The sequence below is a fragment of the Leptodactylus fuscus genome, chromosome 1, assembly GCF_031893055.1.
Source record: "Leptodactylus fuscus isolate aLepFus1 chromosome 1, aLepFus1.hap2, whole genome shotgun sequence".
NCBI lineage: Eukaryota > Metazoa > Chordata > Amphibia > Anura > Leptodactylidae > Leptodactylus > Leptodactylus fuscus.
Genome location: NC_134265.1, coordinates 130221077 through 130240890, shown reverse-complemented (window position 1 = coordinate 130240890; position 19814 = coordinate 130221077). Strand labels below are relative to the sequence as shown.

The 19814-nt window shown below is 41.5% G+C and overlaps 1 protein-coding gene across 1 annotated transcript in view; it reads left to right on the top strand.

The window, feature by feature from the left end:
- Nucleotides 1-19814, top strand: part of NFATC4 (nuclear factor of activated T cells 4) — a 70824-nt gene that overhangs the window by 49360 nt on the left and 1650 nt on the right. The window contains exons 6-9 of the mRNA XM_075276734.1: nt 3871-4011; nt 12193-12248; nt 18089-18215; nt 18427-19599. Coding sequence (XP_075132835.1) covers nt 3871-4011; nt 12193-12248; nt 18089-18215; nt 18427-19599 — 1497 coding nt within the window. The remainder of the gene's footprint in view (nt 1-3870; nt 4012-12192; nt 12249-18088; nt 18216-18426; nt 19600-19814) is intronic.

Below are 19814 nucleotides of genomic sequence, written 5' to 3'. Positions count from 1 at the left end.
TGTTTTGTAAAGAGGAATGGTCCAAAATACCTTCATCCAGGATCCAGGAACAGATTAAAAGCTACAGGAAGCGACTAGAGGCAAAAGGAGGATCTACTAAATATTAAGGTCACTTTTCTGTTGAGGTGCCCATACTTTTGCACCGGTTAAATTTTGGTTTAATGCACATTGCACATTTCCTGTTAGTACAATAAACCTCATTTCAATCCTGAAATATTACTGTGTCCATCAGTTATTAGATATATCAAACTGAAATGGCTGCTGCAAACTTCAAAATATTTAGAACTAAAAATGATTAAGATTAATAGGGGTGCCCAAACTTTTTCATAGGACTGTATGCTCTGCAGGACTAACTAGGGTGTCAGGGTCCATTCACACGGAGGAAAATGCTGAGGAATTTGGTGTGGAATTTCAGCGCTGAAAAAAAGCCTCCCATTGACTTCAATGGGTTTCTTTTTCGGCTAACAGAAAAAGGAACCCATCGAAGTCAATGGGAGGCTTTTTTTTCAGCGCTGAAATTTCACACCAAATTCCTCACCATTTTCCTCCGTGTGAACGCACTCTTATGGTTGCTTTAGCAGATAGACCGCCCTTTATGACACTGCATCTACTGCTGCAAATTCTAGCAGGAGAAGCAGGTCATTCTTCAAATGTCACTTTCAGGATGGCGGTAAGCAGTGGAGTTTATGCATTTATGCCTTTGGGTGTTTAGTGATCTAGTGACTAGTAAAACACTAGTGCACTCTGATGCGGTCAACAAGATCATAGTGGTGGTGTTTTTCCACAGCACCCATTGAGATATGTTTTTATTATCACGGTTATGGAGATCCTGGGTCTGTCACTATTATATAGATTACAGTGGTTAGCACTGCAGCCTTGCAGCGCTGGAGTCCTAGGTTCAAATCCTGCCAAGGGCAACATCTGCAAGGAGTTTGTATGTTCTCCCCGTGTTTGCGTGGGTTTCCTACGGGTACTCCGGTTTCCTCCCACACACCAAAGACATACTGATAGGGAATGTAGATTGTGAGCCCTATATGGGACAGTAACTGTCAATGTCTGTAAAGTGCTGTGAAATATGATGGCGCTATATAAGTAAGCATAATAAATAAATAATAATAATATAGGTTATGTGGCTAGCAATGTATTTCAGGGGTCCTCTTGCAGTTATTATTATAAGTATCCTGTGGCAAGCACTGAAAATGGAGGTCATCTTGCTATCAGTATTCTGGTGTCCTTATAAACTGGTCATGTGTGAAAATCCTTTGGCAGATTCATCATGTTATCATTTTGCGTTCATATTTCGGCTGCCTGTACATGGTGACAATAAATCATGATACATTCTGATAAGATTATGTTGAAAATTGATGTCATTGACATCCATCTTCTTCAGTTTCCTGTTGCCATGTAGTCTGAGTTCTCTTGGAATGTTGGCACTTTACTGAGTTTCACAGAAAAGTGGAAATTTGAGGTATTCCGCCGAAATACATAATTCGATAGTCCGCATATTGTGCTAATCTGGTACGTGTTTCCAGTAAAAGAAAATTGCAAAACACTAATTTTACAAGGCCAGTAGCAAACTTCTAGATAAAATACACACGAATTATCACCCTAAAGAGCATTTCATAAGGGCTGTTTGTAAAGAAGATCTGCTGACAACTTTCCTTTTATAAGCAGCTTTCTTTAAAGGGGAATTCCTGTTTCAGATATTTACAGCATATCTGCAAACATCAGGTAGCATCTGCACCTATATTCCAGGAATAAGTGCCCAATCCTCATCCTGAAAGGCAGACACCAGCCCTGCACCCAAGTAGAGAATATAAATAGGATATTGTTAAAGAGGACATTTTACCATATAGCAAGTAGCAAGACAGAGAATACTTCATACCATCAGTGAATATACTGGACATGAATTAAAAACTGCTAGGAGATGCAATGAGCTAATGCTGGAAGGGGCTGCCGAGAAAAGCACTGACACTTCCACAACCAGGAAGTGTAAACCAGAATGTATTGCATCAGCCTGCAAATATGAGGAATGGTAAAAATGGTCCAAACACAGATAAAGCTCTGCAGTTATGTTTTTTCATTTATATAACAAGCATTTCCTGCCTTAAGTCACATTTTTTTAGTCCTGGAAAACCCCTTTAAGGTTTGTGGAATTTTGGGGTGCAACCAGTCTGGCGCTGACTTAAGTATTTTGCACAGTCTAGGGGACTATTTTTCTTAAGAGGGACTCTCACAAGTAAATTTGAACTTAAAGGTATTATCCCATTATTAAAGGGGTTTTCTGGGCAAAAAAAAAAAAAGGTCTGTTAGTGCTATTAATAAGTTAATAAGTGCAAGCAAATACCTTGAGCAGTGTTTTCAGTGATTTTCTGGGTTTCTCTATGAGGTTCTAGCATCTTCTGCATTTGTTTACATGTTGAGCTGCCTATTCTGTTTTCCTATAACTCCCATGATGCATTGTGCTTTACATAACAGCTGACTCCCCCCCTCTTTCTCCCTCTCTTACTCCCTCCCCCTCATTTTCTCATTCATAACCCTCCATGTTTATCTAGCTAGCCCGTCCACTATTAGCCCTTCCTCACTAACTCAACAACCCCAACCCCATCATACTTACCTGTCTTCTGGGCAGGATCTTTTCTGCACAGGACTTCCCTTATTCTGGGCAGTAGCTAGCACTCTGGCTCTATTGCGCAGGCGTTTCTAGAAACATGGAAATGGAACGTCACCAGAAAAATCAGAGAAATGAACCTGGGACGGTCACACGACCATGATCTAGGCAAATATACATTTTTTGTAACCTACGCACTTTATAAGGTAGGCAGAGGGATGGGGGGTAACTTACATGAGAAAGATCATTTTATCCCAGACAACCACAGAATGGAGGAAAAGTGATTTTGATCACAGGTGGTGGCCCCTAAGACCTACAGCAATCAATAGTGATCAATTATATGTGTACAGCAGCTTTATCCACATGGGGCACTCGAGACCCCATGTTTGTGATTGTGGAGAGTAGGGAACCAATCAAATCCACAAGTTATGGCAGCGGCAGATTTAGAAGTACAAGTTAGATGTCAATATGGGAGAAAGAACGTGGGAGATTTATTATTACTTGTACACCTTGTTTTCTGCTGGACCTGGCATGAAAAAATCACAAATCTGCAGTGCAAATAGTTTTTTTGCACAATTTACAACTTTTTAACTTCTGTTTTGCACCACCCTTGCCACTTTTCTGGAAGGGGCATGGTGCCAGATTTATGATCATTTACACCAGTTTGCTGTTGTAAAAGATCCCTGAAAACTGCACTATACACAAAGTGGCATAGATTTTGGTGCAAGCATACAGAGTAAGGTGTGACTAATTTATGAGGAGGTGTACGCAGGAGATATAAAGACTTGCATTGAATTCTACAATCTTCATACATCTCTCCAAAAATTATGGTGATCAAATTAGAGATCAAAGGAAGAGGTGGAATTTCAGATACAAAACAAGGGGCAGAAGGCGTGAAAGTCTGAAGAATCAATACTTTACTAAAGGCAGCAGCTATAAAACGACACTCAGGAGTTACTGCCAGAATTAAGAAGTGTCTAGCTGTCATGGCAACTAGATGTTATGGGCATCATCACTGCCCACTGACTGCCTTGGCTTTACTGAACACCCACCAATATGAGGCAGGTGCAGACCCCTGGATTGGCGAGCACTACATAATACTAGGCAAAATAAATTGAAACTTTTTAAAATATACCAAATTGTTTGTTATTCAATGGTAATTGTATCTAATATTTGTGCCATTTTTTTTAAACTCTATCACAGAATTTATTTATAGAATTTATAGATTTTAACACTTCCATTTCCTCTTTTCAATACAGCTCAAAGGTCTGCTCAAGAGCTCCCTCAAGTGGAGAATTATAGCCTCAGTGCGTGCTCAGTCAATGGCCATGAAGAATTGTTACTCTGCGGTTCCAACTTCCTTTCTGACTCCAAAGTTGTCTTCATAGAGAAAGGTCCAGGTGAGATGCAAAGTACAAATCTCTTTATAAAGTCAATGCAAGAAAACATTGAAATGAGATAACAAAAAGCAAAAAAATGTATAAAATTTCAAATTGTAAATTGAAATAAAATGTATTAAATAGACATATAGCACTAGGGCATCAGTCAAAAATATAAATAAATACAAAGCAACCAAGTTCTTAAAAAGTATAGAGTATATAGTGACCTTGCTGCAATATAAACAAAACCAATGTGACGCTAGATTCACACCTGCATTAGAGGTTTCCACCCCTTGGGTCTGCTTGAGGACCCAAAAAGAGGAACCCAGTCTGCTTAAATAGTGGTTATCTACAGAAACCCGTGGACTCCATAGAATATAATGGGGTCTGCCGGGTTTCTGCCTGAAAAATGCGGAAAGAAAAGTACTGTTTGCAGGTCTTTTCTCGCCACATTTTTCAAGTGGATTCAGGGACAGAATACCCAAACGGAATCTGGGCGCAAGTGTGAACCTAGCCTAGTCCTGTAATTCACATTTGTGTCGGAAAGCCTCTTGTTCTTGTCCATCAGAGAACTTTTTAATTTCTGATGAATTTGCACCAGATGGACAACCAGAGCAGATGTGAACATAGCCTCACTGAAGTAACAGATGACTATAAAACATTTTTCACAGTTCACTATTTCAGACCCAGTCTGTTTCTTATTATAAAGGGATCTCCTTTTCCACAGATTGAAAAATCAGGACTGATTGATAATTTCAGACCAGGTATCTATAAGACCATAGCTGGGGAAGGGACAGTCCCAATGTTTGCTCTCCTTGTCTCTATTTGTTCCTCTTATGGAACTGATAAATACAGTAGATTTGCATGAATAAACTTACTATATTGTTAGAGAAACTGTAAACCTCAACCCAAACTTCAGATTAGACCATAAATTGCAATATATTTCATGATTTCATACAGATGAAAAAAGTATTCAGTGTCTGATTAAAAAACTATGTATGCATGAGAAAAAAATGATATTTTGCACAATAAACAGAAGTGTACTTCCCTGTAATATTGGTTACCCTTATGGTGAGATATTGTTATGTACATTATTCAGGCGATATGACTATAGAAATTAGTACTATGGACTGGCTTTGAGGAGGATTTGTAAGGATATCAGTATAAGGATGTCAGCCAAAACCTAATCCCTATCTAAGAGGGCACCACTGCCCTAATGCTCTGTTGTTTCTAGATGGTGTCCTCAGTCTATAAGATATAATATTATTATTATTATAATTATTAATTAATTAATTATTATTATGTCATCCTGGCAGTATAAAGGCCTCACTGGTCCAGGTCGGCTTTAGGTATACATGAGCACATACATTGAACAGTTGCAGTGTATTCATGTTTTACTCCACACTCAACTTCAGAAGCTGAAGGTGTTTCTCCGACATTATCCCCCAAATAGTAGGAGACGGCATCTGCTCAAGTTTGCATATTGCTGACCTAAGCTCTACAACTAGATATGTATTGAGGGTTCACTCAGGGTTCAGAAAATAAATGAAAACATATGATTAAAAGCATCTTGGAGTACAATGTGTACCACTGTTTTTTAATTATACCTATTATGACATATCTTCAAGATCATGTAGTCCAGATGGCTGCATAAACGTTATTATTGGTATTATAGTATTTCAGGATATAAAATGGGCAGATTACATGAGCCTCTGCAAACTTTGAAGTGTTGCAGCTCATTCAATGTTTATCCCTGCTTAGTATCTTGTTTGTATGTGCAGTTGTCTTCAGCATTATATACTCATCAGTAGACTTCCTAAGCTCTACCTGCCACACCTAGAAGGGAGTAAGGAAAGGGAGTTGTAGCCCTCTGTCATGGTTAGGTAAAGGGTGGCCATTGTTATCTCTACCAGAACTTCTCTCATAGTATGAGAGAGCCAACAGTATGGATGTTGGTAGTAGTAGTTGTCCACCAAAGCACAACCTTTAGTAATGTCTCCTATCTAATGGTTATTGGGGTGCTTTGACAGTGTGTTCCAAGATTAAAGGAACCAAGAGACAGTGGGTAAGTTTGCAAATCACACATGGTTTGTTACAATATTTACTGTATTTCAGCAAGGGACTTCAAACTACCAGAGTGCAAACAGTCCTCCAGAAATGGAGGTACAGCTTCTTGAGCCTTCTGAGCCATAGCAGGGGAGCCAAAGTCGCAATTTTGGTTTTCTTACAAAGTTCCAAAAAACAATGTACAATTAGAGATTGGTGAATCGGTTTGTAACAAACAAGAAAAAGACCTGAATTTTGTGGCAAACCAGCAATAATTGGCCATTGCCACATAAAAATTCAGGAAGAAGCTTGAGGAGGAGATGCACATGATCAATCACCCAGGTAGATTTTCCCATAATACCTTGCATCAGCCTCTAAACCAGTTATAAGGGGATTTGGATGGTGCCATAGCCATTATATAGCATTATGCCCAGAGCACAGCTATATTGTGGAGAATAAAGCAGGGAAAACAAGGACAGCTCTCAGTCAGCAGGGATGGGGGGGGGGGGAGACAATATATTAGAGAAGAGGATAGATTATATGGATTTCATTTAGACAGATATAGGGAGAGATCATAGGAGTCAGGGAAAAGCCTTTATTGTATCATTTCTGTGTTGTATTGCAACAGTTGAAAGTTTTTTCAGAGCCACGTTCATTACCAACTGTGTCATTTCATCCACAGCACTGTATTACATACAGTCTGACTGCAAGTCACCCTTTCAGTGCCAAATTATATTCTTTGCATTATTCTGTGAGGTGTATTGTAACAGTTAAATGTTCTTTGTAATACACATTCATTACCAAATTTGCTATACTTTCCACAGTTGTTGTAGTTTATTAGATACTGTCTGAATGTTAGTCACCCAGCAAAACCAATTTTATGTATTATTTTTTGTGGTTGCAGACTAGATGTTTGTAGGTCACATTTACCAGAAAATTTGGCATACCATCCATTGTATTACACATAATTTCTCGCATTTAAGTGCCAGTTTTGTAGGCCATATCTACCAGCACAATTTGCTTGCTGTCAATAGTAATTTCTTCCAGTTCCGTAAGCCACATTTATCAGCGAATTTTGCAAAGTATCAATAGTGTTACATATAACATTTTTTTTATTTTTTTTTTTAAATGTAGATTGTGAGCCCCACATAGAGCTCACAATGTACATTTTTTCCCTATCAGTATGTCTTTTTTGGAATATGGGATGGAAATCCATGCAAACACAGGGAGAGCATACAAACTCCTTGCAGATGGTTTTTTGCCCTTGGTGGGATTTGAACACCAGGACTCCAGCGCTGCAGGGCTGCAGTGCTAACCACTGAGCCACCGTGTGGCCCCCTACATATAACAATTTGTTGCAGTTAAGTGCCATTTGTGGAGGCCACTTTTACTAGGAAATTTAGCATAATATCCACAGTACCATCTTCCAGTTGTGTAGGCCGCCTTTGCCAGCACATTTTCCACACAATTCATTCATAATAAAAAATATAAACACGAAGAGTCAGTGCAAACTGAGTTTTTTTACACTGATTTTGGCAATGAACCCGCCTCAAAATCAGCCTCCAAAAAAGCCTCCCAATAGAGGCACCAAAAAACTCTGTGTGCACTGATCCTAAGGGTAAGTTCATGGGGCAGAAAATTAAAAGAATTTCCTCTTAATTTTCTGCCGCTGTATTCGGCACCAAAAAACTCTGTGTGCACTGATCCTAAGGGTAAGTTCATGGGGCAGAAAATTAAAAGAATTTCCTCTTAATTTTCTGCTGCTGTATTCGGCCACAGTCTTGCTGCGATGGGAGGCAGATGCAGGGTATTGGCATTCCTTGCGGTTTTCCGCTGCTGATTAGGTCCAGATGAATGGCCCTAATCAGCAGGGAGTCTCAAGCCATGGAATCCAAGACTGATTTTTATTTTTTTTTTTGTGGAATTTGTGGCAAGACGTTGATTTTTCTTCAGCATTCTGCTGCAGTTTCTGCCTCCCATTGATTTCAATCCAAATCAGCAGCAGATTCTTAAGTCTGAATGTACCCTAACAAATCTGGCAAAAGACAGGGAAAGGGTCAGAGAAAAGGAGAAGGAGAAAATACCTGTGCTACTAAGGGCGGGTTCACATCTGCCACCGGTCTCCGGTTTAGCCAATCTGGCCGGTTTCCATCTTCTGCCCCACGAAACTGGACAAGAGATGGAAAACCGGCAGACAGATTTCAAACCCATTCACTTAAAAAGGTGACCGCCCGTGTGCATCTTCTGCCTGTCTGCGGAGAAAACATTTTTGTACCCGGACACAAAGTCAGACATGCAGGACTTTGGGTTTGAATGGGCTTGAAAGCCGACCGCCGGGTTTCCGTCTCCTGTCCAGTTTCGCGGGGCAGATGATGGAAACCGGCCGGATTGGCTAAATCGGAGACCGTGCAGATGTGAGCCCGCCCTCATATGTCATACACCACTTCAGGTAACAATAGGAATGAGGGTGGTAACAGCACTACTTTTGATGCAGCAGTGTCTCCAGTAGCTGCAGGGTTGTAGTTCTGTAGTTCTTGAGAATAAGGAAGCAATTTTTGATTACTTGGCTTGCTCATCTCAGTCACAGCAGCATGAATATGACCTTTTAGCCATCGTTCAAGGTGTATCCTCCTCTGACACCATAACACTTCATTTAGTGGGTGCTTCCTGTTTTGTCATCACTTTCTTCATCTTCACCCATACTTACTGTATAACTAGTGACTAAGTGCCTTACTTGTTCCTGTTCTTCATGACTTGAATTAGAACAGTCAGTATTTTTATGTGGAGGATGCAGAGGTGCAAGACATGACTATTGGTAGTGGTAGTAGGGGCAGGGGATGGGGCGCGGGTAGTCATGCTGGTAGGGGCAGACATTCAGGGAAATCTAGAGGTGAGAATTATGAAGGGGTAAAAGAGTCCCATGGCCATGATGATGAGTCTGAAAAAAGTGGCAGGGAAGATGATTATGTTGCTGACAAGGCCTGACAACCAGGTGAGGATGGCAAGTGGCCCTGGTGACACTGATGTTGCCAACCGCCAATCCTCAGCCAGATCTTCTGTGGTTTAGTCAAGGACTATCATATTTTATTCCATGCTGTACTGACCCTAGCATTACCACAACTACCAACACCACCACAGTCCTCAAAATGCTTGTAAAAGACATTACTATTTCAGATATAAAAGCTGTGTGGGAGTATTTAACCCCTTGCCACCGGTAACATTTTTCAATTTTAATTTTTTGACATCCCGCCTTCCAAACCCTATAACTTTTTAAATTTTCTGTTCACAGAGCCATATTAGGGCTTAATGTTTGCAGGACAAATTATTCTTCATAGAAGTCCCATTTATTATTCTGTACAATGTACTGGAAAAAATTCAGAATTGGGTACATTGGGCACTTGGGCAAACAAGTGCATTTGTGCCACTTTCTTACAGGGTTCGTTTTTATGGTGTTTACTTTGCAGACAAAATGATGTCCCCTGTATTCTATTGTTTTGCTACGATTCCAGTGGTACAAAATTTATATAGTTTTATTTACATTTTAACCCCTTAACAAAAATGGAAAAAAATTCTAAAAGTCGCCACAATCTGATACCCGTAACTTTTTATATTGCTATATATGGTGTTGCATAAGGTGTCTTTTTTGCAAGGCCAGGTGTGCTTTTTATAGTTACACCATTTAGTTATACCATTTTTGTGAATGTCTATTGCTTTGATCACTTTTTAGGCTGGGGCCCCACGAGCCAAAAACCCTGCGATTTGCCCGCGGCGGAAACGGCGTGGGAAAAATCACGGCATTTTACAGTACTTGCAAAGTGGATGAGATTCATGCAATCCCAACCTCACTTTGAGGAAAAAAAATCGCAGCGTGGACACGTTGCGGTTTTGAAAATGGCAGCATGTCAATTATGTCTACGGAAATGCCGGCGGCGTCCCCGTAGATATAATTGTAACAGAAAGTCTGTGGAGGAAAACTCTGTGAACTTTCTGTTCAAAGTGCTGTGGGAAGAACCGCAGTGCGTTCACGCCACTGTTGTTCCCGCAGCGCTTTAGTGCTGTGTTTACGGCACATGGGGCCTTAGCCTCATTCAAACGTTTAGAAGAGGTGAAACAGCAAAAAAACGGTGGTTCAGCACTATTAATTTTTTTTTCCCGTTTCGGCGTTCACAGTATGGGAAAAATATTTTTATAAGCTTGTAGATACAGGGATATATAATGTGAATGTGTTTCACAGTAATATATTGCTTTTATATGTATTCTAGGGAAAGGGGGTGATGAATTAATATTTAATAAATGAAAGGCCACATCAGACATAATAATGAACCAATGAAATAACCATAAATGTAAATACTTATACCAGGGCGAACGCGATGCTCCCCATTATAAGCATTTACTTTTATGGGTATTTCATGGGTTTATCATTATGTCTGATGCGGACTTTCATTTATTATATAGATTCTAGCAATATTATACTATATATTATTAGATGTTGGAGGCATCTATGCAAATGCCTTTGTCTATGAGACTTGTTATATCCATATATATATATATATCACTTCCATTATGTAGTTGACAGTTATACCATGGTCAGCTGCCTCACCTTTACCATTGGGCATTGCTGATACTTAGACTTTGCTTCTATTTCTTTCCCCATTATATGTATTTATGAAATTAATCTCTTTATGCATTTTTATTATTTATCAATAAATATGTTTGATTTTTATAAGCGTGTGGGATTTTTTTCCTATGTATAAACAGTGATTTTTAATCCCATTCTATTTTTGGATATTGGCCTCATACCTAAGCTTACAAACAACTATGGATTTTCTGGCAGTGCTTGAGTCATTAATAAGTGTTGCAATACACTTTATTAAGGAATCCTTCACTTTTCTACTGTAAGTTGAAGCAGGAAAGCTGAAGCTGGGAGGATCACTTCAAACCGTTATAAAATGTAGAACAGTGATTCTCATCTTTCATATGATACCAAGATCACAGTTCACAGTATATATTATTTACACAGATTTCAGCAATTGAAAACACTATTGGGACTAAGAGAAGCTGCAGAAGCACAGAAATATGCCAATCCCAACCGTGTTTTCATCTGATGACATCTCTGGAATTAATGCAGGTAGAACTGCAATCTAGGAGTCATATGATACCATAGCCCACCCTTAGCCACAGCCTCAGCTTCCCTGCATTACATAAGAGTCCATTCACCCACGACTCCAGTAGGAAGCAGTGAAAGAAGGAAGAAAAATATACAAGGGATATAAAGTGTCTTTCACCACAGGTTTTCACAGAAAGGAGTCAAAATTAAAGTATATTACAATATCTATTAAAGATATTGTTGAGCCCCAAAGCTATTTTTCATACTATCCACAGGATAGGTCATCAGTATGTGATCTGTGGGGGATTAACACCCGAACTTCAGCTGTTCCAGCAGTGTCTGGGTAAGTTCACACTGAGATTTTTGGTCAGGGTTTTGAGGCCGTATCCGCCTCAAAATCCTGACCAAAAAGACCAAAAATTTATTTCAATGGGAGCCGGTCAGGAGTTTTTTCGGGAGCTGACTTGTTCCGGCTCCCGGAAAAAGAAGCGCCGTGCTCATTCTTCAGGGCGTTTTGCTTCGCGATTCTGCCTGAAGACACTCTCATTGGGCCTAATCCGGAGCAGAGTGCGCAACTGGATGCTGGTGCAGTGCACCGGAATTCAGTCGCGGCTACCCTTATTCTGGACTGGAACCGTTCCGGTCCAAAAAACCCAGTCTGACCTTACCCTCTAGATTCTGGATGCAGCAGTAGTGAATGGGGAGCATGTGCAGGTCATAGAAGCAATGCTACAATTCCCCAGAACCACCACTATGTAGGGACCACAGTGTCACTCCTATTATTTGGATAGGAGAGTCTGCATGCATTCCCCAGCCACTACATAGCAGTGGTGGACAACACCTATAATGTCACAAGTGCTGCCAGAAAAATCTAAAGTTGTTTGAAAGGTTAGGTACACAGTAATGTTGCTTTGAACAGACCCATCCTTCCTTTTAGCATTCACATTATCGGCTTGCAATAAGGCACGCAGTGCATTCAGATTCATTTGTGTTTATACTAAGTGGTATTACCGGAATGACATTGTCCTTTTCCTCCTTGCTGATAATAGATGGAAAACTTCAATGGGAGGAGGAAGCCAAAGTAAACAGGCTAAAGAGTAATGAGGTAAAATTCTATCTTATATTTCAAAGGAGATTTTATGTTCCTTTTTTGCATATCATCATATAACAAGCCATGGCCCAGCGGAAACACCGCGATTTGGCTGTGGTGGAAATGCTGCGGCAAAAAATGTGGCATTTTACAGTACCTGCAAAGTAGCACCATCCACACATTGCAGAAAAATATCCTCAGTGGAAATTCTGTGATTTCAAATGTCGATGCATTTTTATAAAAAGCAGCATGTCAATTATACCTACGGAAATGCTGGAATTTTTTGTATAGTTATAATAGTGATAGATAGTCCGCAGAGGAAAACCCTGCAAACTTTCTGTGAAAAGCGGTACGGAAAAAACACAATTCATTTCTGCCGCTGTCTTTTCCGCATTGCTTTTTCACTGTGGCTAGCTACGTGAGGCCTTAACCTTAGGCCAGATTCAGACAACACAGTCAGGCAACGCATTTGGTAAGACCTTTTGAGCAATATACTCCAAATGTTTGCATTTTGCATAGTAGCATACAACTGTAGGTGACGTCCATTAAATAGGTATATAAAGAGCATATAGATATATACAAACCAATGATGTGGTTCATTTTACTTACTTCACAAGAAAAGTAGGGCAAAATATTTCTCAACATATATAAGTTATCATAATTATAAAGAGCAAGTTGATAAATATCATGTACTTCTATATTGGTGAAGTGGATGATTGAGTATGGGATAAGACAAATTACCTAGATGTGATGGAAAGGAGTTGTCCTTGATTATTTTTATGAATGGTCTATCCTTAGCATGGACCATAAATATCTGATAAGTGGAAGGCAGATATTCACTTCAGTAGAGGCTAAGCTACAGTACTGACATCCAAGCACTATTCAGGGTATGACGTCAGTGTAGTATGCAGACAGTGCCACAGCCCAGATGGAGGGAACCAGATGATGGGATATAGTAGTGATGGTAGCTGTGCCACTGAATAGGCTGAGTGCTCTCAACCAATCTCCCTTGATACCTCCTAGGCCTTCTGTGCTACCGAATGGTGGTGTTTCGAAGAGCCCTGGTGAGCTGATATGATAGTGTGTGGAAGGGCCCTGATGTTACAGTAGAAACAACTCACATACCTCCCAACTTTTGAAGAACCAAAAGAGGGACAAAAAGTGCAAATTTAGCCCCGCCCACTTTTGTGTTGACTCCGCCCATTCTCATTAATTTTTCATGTGCCCGCACACAGTATAATCCTCCTACAGTCACCCGTAAATTATATGTCCCCCCTCTATCTCTCCCCCAGTTTCATATACACCCTTCATCTGCCCCCAGTTTCATGTCCTCTCCATCTCAGTCCCCAGATTCATGTCCCCTCCATCTCTGCCCCCAGTTTCATGTCCCCTCCATCTCAGTCCCCAGATTCATGTCCCCCATCTCTGCCCCAGATTCATGTCCCCTCCATCTCTGCCCCCAGATTCATGTCCCCTCCATCTCTGCCCCCAGATTCATGTCCCATCCATCTCTGCCCCCAGATTCATGTCCTCTCCATCTCTGCCACCAGATTCATTTCCCCACATCTCTGCCCCCAGATTCATGTCTCCACATCTCTGCCCCCAGATTCATGTCCTCTCCATCTCTGCCCCCAGATTCATGTCCTCTCCATCTCTGCCCCCAGATTCATGCCCCCCCTACATCTCTGCCCCCAGATTCATTTCCCTCCATCTCTGCCCCCAGATTCATGTCCCCTCCATCTCTGCCCCCAGATTCATGTCCCTTCATCTCTGCCCCCAGATTCATTTCCTCACATCTCTGCCCCAGATTCATGTCCCCACATCTCTGCCCCCAGATTCATGTCCCCACATCTCTGCCCCCAGTGTCATGCCGTCCTCTCCTTCATCTGCCCCCAGTTTCACGTTCCACCTCATGTACACATTACACTTACCTTCTCCTCGTTCCCCCGCCGCTCTCTGCGCGCCTCTCTCTCTCACTCGCACACAGTTGTAGACGCGATGTGACGTCATCACATCGCGTCTACACAGCCAGTAGGCAGCGTGCAGCACGTCACCGGAATCGTGAATGTCCCGCGGAAATCGGGACGGTTGGAAGGTATGAACTCAGGAGGCAGTAATGCAGTGAAATGGATTTAACTTTACTTTGCCAACTGTAACTATAAACCTTACAGCTTTCTAATGGGAATAGTAGTCTCCTGCTGTTAATGGGATTGTCCAGGCTAAATTTTTAAAGTTTAAATACGTTGAGTGCAGTGAAAAAAAAAAAAAAAAAATACATACTCACTTGTCCCAGTTGCTCCATTGTCGCCCTGTGGGTCCCTGTTCGTTTGCTCTCCTGGGTCTTTTCTGTTGTTGTGCTGAAGGCGTCAGGAAGAGGACCCATGATGTCACAAGTAGTGACATTCAGGCCCTTCACTGATTGACTTTAGGGGTCACATGATTGCTGAGGCCTATCAACGGCTTCAGAACAACACCAGAAAACCCTGCAGGAGCAGATGACACGGGAGGTGCAGGAAGAGACCACAGCAACAGGGACAGGTGAGTATGCATTTTTGATATTTTTTTTTTCACTGCTCCCAGCTTATTTAAACTTTAAAAAGGTTGTCCATTTTGCCTGGACAACCGCTTTAAGTATGCCCAGACTTAGTATTGAGGGATACCCAGGTGTGATAAGGCTTCAGTGCTGTGTACTGAACTCCAATAACTCTCTCTCTCTCGGGAACTTAGCCACAGCCAGCTGTAATAAAATGTAGTCCTTTCTGGGCCTCATTACCTTTTGAGGTGGGCCCCGGGTAACCCCTCCTGGCAGGCAGGACTCCTTCTCTCGTCCTGGCACTGTGTCTAAATAATTAACAGAAATCCTCCCTGTCTCAGGGCTGTCTTTAGGTAGCCTTGGGCTCAGTCTTCTCCCTCAGGTCCCAGTGTAACAGTGCAGACATACACTGTCCATTGCAAACGCAACACTACACTGCACAACTCAACTACTGAGGCTCAACAGTTTCCTGGAGACAAAAGTCTCCCAGACCCCACCCAATGGCTTGTGATAGATTAGGGCTGTACAAAGTATGGGGGGAACCAGACAGTGGGAAAAACAATACATGGAACATATAAATAAGACATACAAAACAAACCCAGAAGCACAAAAACATTTAAAGCAAGAGCACTCTGGGATGCTGCAACAGGACATATTATCAAATGGTGTGTACAGGAGGCAATTGTCCACGCTCCACTAATGGGATATTAATGGCCTGTCATAAAGATAGGGCATAAATCATGGACAATCCCTTTAATGAACATGTATTGCATATTCTTTTTCACTATTTTGCATTGTGTTGAGAAGTTATTGAAATAGGACCAGTTCACATCTGCATTCGGGTTTCCATTCAGGGAGCCTGCTTGGGGACCCCCCAAATGGAAACCTATCTGCATAAAAAAGTGGTTACCTTAGGAAACCAGCGGACCCCATAGACTATAATGTAAGATGTTAATTAGGTCTTACATTGAACCTTCAACACATACAGTATTTTCATCTCTGTTACTTAAATCCTAAGGATCTACTGAAGATTTGTCCATGTTTTAACTTCAAGAAGTACTAATTGGTTATAAATCTGTTAAAACGTGTAGATCATCGTCTGTGTGGAAATATATCCTGGTATCTTGTCTTTGTTTATCTCTAAGTAAAATAAATCCACCAGCAATAATTTCAGATAACAACATAGGAAACATATTTAGATCTTTTGCTGCCACCTCCTGGAGCTAAAGAGTTATGTAAATAAAATGGAACAATTTTTTATTGAAAAATTGTCATAAACTGGAGCTCACCGTTGCAGTTAGCTATAATAATACATTTTATTTAAATAGCGCAGCGCTGTACAATTTGTAGGGTTCAAGTACAGACAAAAAGATACGTTACAAAGAAATAGTCATTTCACACAATGGGACTGAGGGCCCTGCTCACAAGAGCTTACAATCTATGAGGTGACACAAGAGGTAGCAGGGGCGACATCTGAGGTAGCATTACTTATACAATGGTCAGTCAATTTTGTAATAGAGGTTACTGTCATTACACAAACAAATGTGTATGAGCAGTCACTAGTCGTGTCCTTTAACATGCAGATGGTGCCTGGACAAAGTTAGTCTGAAACAACTTCATATCATGTGGGGTAATGTGGGAGCAGGAACAGAGGAGGGTTTATTTTAGGGATTTCTGACTACGGTACAGAAGGATTTACATTAGGAATTCCGATAGACCTGTCTGAAAAGATGTGTCATTAGTTTGTGCTTGAAGCTGTAAAAATTGGGAGTTAATCTGATTGTCTGGGATAGAGCATTCCAGAGAAGTGGTGCAACTCGGGAGAAGTCTTGAAAACAAGCTTGGGAGGTTCTGATAATAGAAGATATAAGTCTTATAGGTCATTGAGTGAACGACCTATAAGAAAGTATTTTAGTCTACTTTTAGCACAGGCATGTAGAGGCCTAAATATATCATCCATAGTACTACTAGTCAGTGGCGTAACTAGGAATGGCGGAGCCCCGTGGCGAACTTTTGACATGCCCCCCCCCCCCCGACACCGGCACCGAAGACCTCGACCGACCCCCTCCTACGCATTTCTGTGCGTTCTATTATGCCTCATAGTGGCCCCTCCACACAGTATTATGCCCCATAGTGGCCCCTGCACACAGTATTATCCACCATAGTGGCCCCTGCACACAGTATTATGCCCCATAGTGGCCCCTTAACACAGTATTATCTCCCATAGGGGCCCCTGCACACAGTATTATGCCCCATAGTGGCCCCTGCACATAGTATTATCCCCCATAGTGGCCCCTGCACACAGTATTATCCCCCATAGGGGTCCCGGCACACAGTATTATGTCCCTTAGTGGCCCCTGCACACAGTATTATCCCCCATAGTGGCTCCTGCACACAGTATTATCCCCCATAGGGGTCCCTGCACACAGTATTATGTCCCTTAGTGGCCCCTGCACACAGTATTATCCCCAATAGTGGCCCCTGCACACAGTATTATCCACCATAGTGGCCCATGCACACAGTATTATGCCCCATAGTGGCCCCTTAACACAGTATTATCTCCCATAGGGGCCCCTGCACACAGTATTATGCCCCATAGTGGCCCCTGCACACAGTATTATCCCCCATAGTGGCTCCTGCACACAGTATTATCCCCCATAGGGGCCCCTGCACACAGTATTATGTCCCATAGTGGCCCCTGCACACAGTATTATCCCCCATAGTGTCCCCTGCACACAGTATTATCCCCCATAGTGGACACCCATAAACAATTATTATACTCTGGGGTCTTTTCAGACCCCAGAGTATAATAATCGGAGACCCGGGGGAATAAAAACATAAAAAACTACTGTTACTTACCTGTCTCCGGCTCCTACGCGGTCTTCTCCACTGCCTTTCCTCTGCCGTCCTTGTTTAATGACGTCTGACGTCACATAACCTGGGACGCAGGCCGGGTTCATGTGACGTCAGAGACGTCAGAAAGGACGTCAGGCATGATCGTGGAGAGGTAAGTAACATATTTTTTATGTTCCCTTACCTCTCCCGGTCAGCCGATCATTATACTCAGGGGTCTGCAAAGACCCCCGAGTATAATGATAGCAGCGGTAACGGCTGTCACCGGGCCCCTAATGTCCCGGGCCCTGTGGCAGCTGCCTCCGCTGCTATGGCGGTAGTTACACCACTGCTACTAGTATTAGCACTATATTCTGATACTCACAGCCAGCACTTCTTGTTCATGACCAAATAGCAAACAAGATGGTCTTTAGCATTTAGAGTGATTTTGCAAGAAAATTCTAATCTTTATACATTTATTCTTCTCCAGTCTTTGCTCTCTGTGCAAGTCCCAGAATACTGTAATAAGGAGATCACACGACCTCTACAAGTCTATTTCTATATTTCTAATGGGCGTAGGAAGAGAAGTCCTATGCAAAGCTTTCGCTACCTACCAAGTAAGTAATTTTTGTTCTATCATGAATGTTTGTAGATAAAACTGTGAAAACTGTTTACCTAGTATAGTCATTCAACATGGTTTTACTGAATTTAAGTATCAAATGTTAATATTCTATATTTGTTTGCTTTTTTTCTCCATTTCATCTACATTCATTCTACATTTCTGTTTCTTTGCTATTTGCCTTCTAATATTACATAATTTATCTTCAGTCATATTTAAAGAGGAGCCTCTTCCTGAAATGACCTTACATAGATTTCCCTCTGCTTCGCTTCCTGCTCCATCTCACATGACATTAGACCCTGGCCACATGGAGCTATCTACAACATTTGTGTCTCCCGTAACATCAAATTTGGCTGAGGCGCCTATGGAAGTGTCTCCTTATTACATTTCTCCACACCAGGACAGAATGTTCGCAGGAACATCTGACTGTAGTGCAAACAGCAGCTCCATTTTAGGTTGCTATTTCAATCAATCAGTTCTTCCTGAATTGAAATGTCCCCCATCCTACCCAGAGAATGGTGGTGACATGTCTATAACTCTGCCATTTCAAACCAGTAACTCAGCACTGCCACCTAGTCCAGTTCCCTGGTCCCCACAGCCATGTTCATCACATCCCACAAACTCAACTACATTTGGAGGACCATTGCTACCCCATTTAAACACAAACAAAAAACTGGAGGAGAGAGGAACAGGTTCTCATCCAAACTACCAATCCTCTCCTATTCTGCAAAGTTTAGAATTTGATAGCCCTACACCACATTTTGTCCCAGGATATCAGTCTTATCCATCATGTGCTCCTCCAACATACACTACTTTAGGTGAAGTGAACAGCTTAGACACAATGCACTCTAAACAGTCTTCAGCATCTCCAGGAGTCAATAGAACAGAGCAATGTGCCGGCAATCAACAATTTACTCCAAGTACACTCTCAAATACCTCTAACAATCCTGCACACCCTTTAAGATCACACTCAAATGATGTTGGATCAGCGTGTCACACAGGGTTTTCCACCTCTAACTCAAGTTTATCTATATCCTGTAAAGATGATGGTGTGTCCCAGACATTTTCTACAAGTTACCAAAACTTGTCCTCTTGTAGCACTCAGCTCACCACCTTGTGTCCATCAACACATCCTGCTCCCTTCTCCTCTCCTCCTTCCCCAATCATCCCTAGTGCTCCAGATCCTTCTCAAGAGGGTACATCTGATACTGAAGTTTGTATGGCTTCAAGCCAAAATGAAAAAGATGCCTGTTATCAGGAACGTTTGGAAGAATATACCAAATCTGTCAACAATGAAAGTGGAGAGGTGAGGAAGGAACATAGTCAAGTTTTTGAAAATCCTTTTCACCCAATGCCAATCCAGGGGATCACACTGGAAGAAGGTGAATATAATATGGCTATTCTCCTCCTGCGTTCAAAATGTAATATTGACACCACTTTGTGCTGTTCTAATGTTTCCCTTCCTAAAAAAAGTGTTGGCTTATCACAATGCACATTCTAATTTTATTCAATATCATTTTGTTTAATATCTCATTTTTTTCATGACTGCTTGTTACAACATGATGTACTTGCAATATATTGTTCCATTCCCGATCTA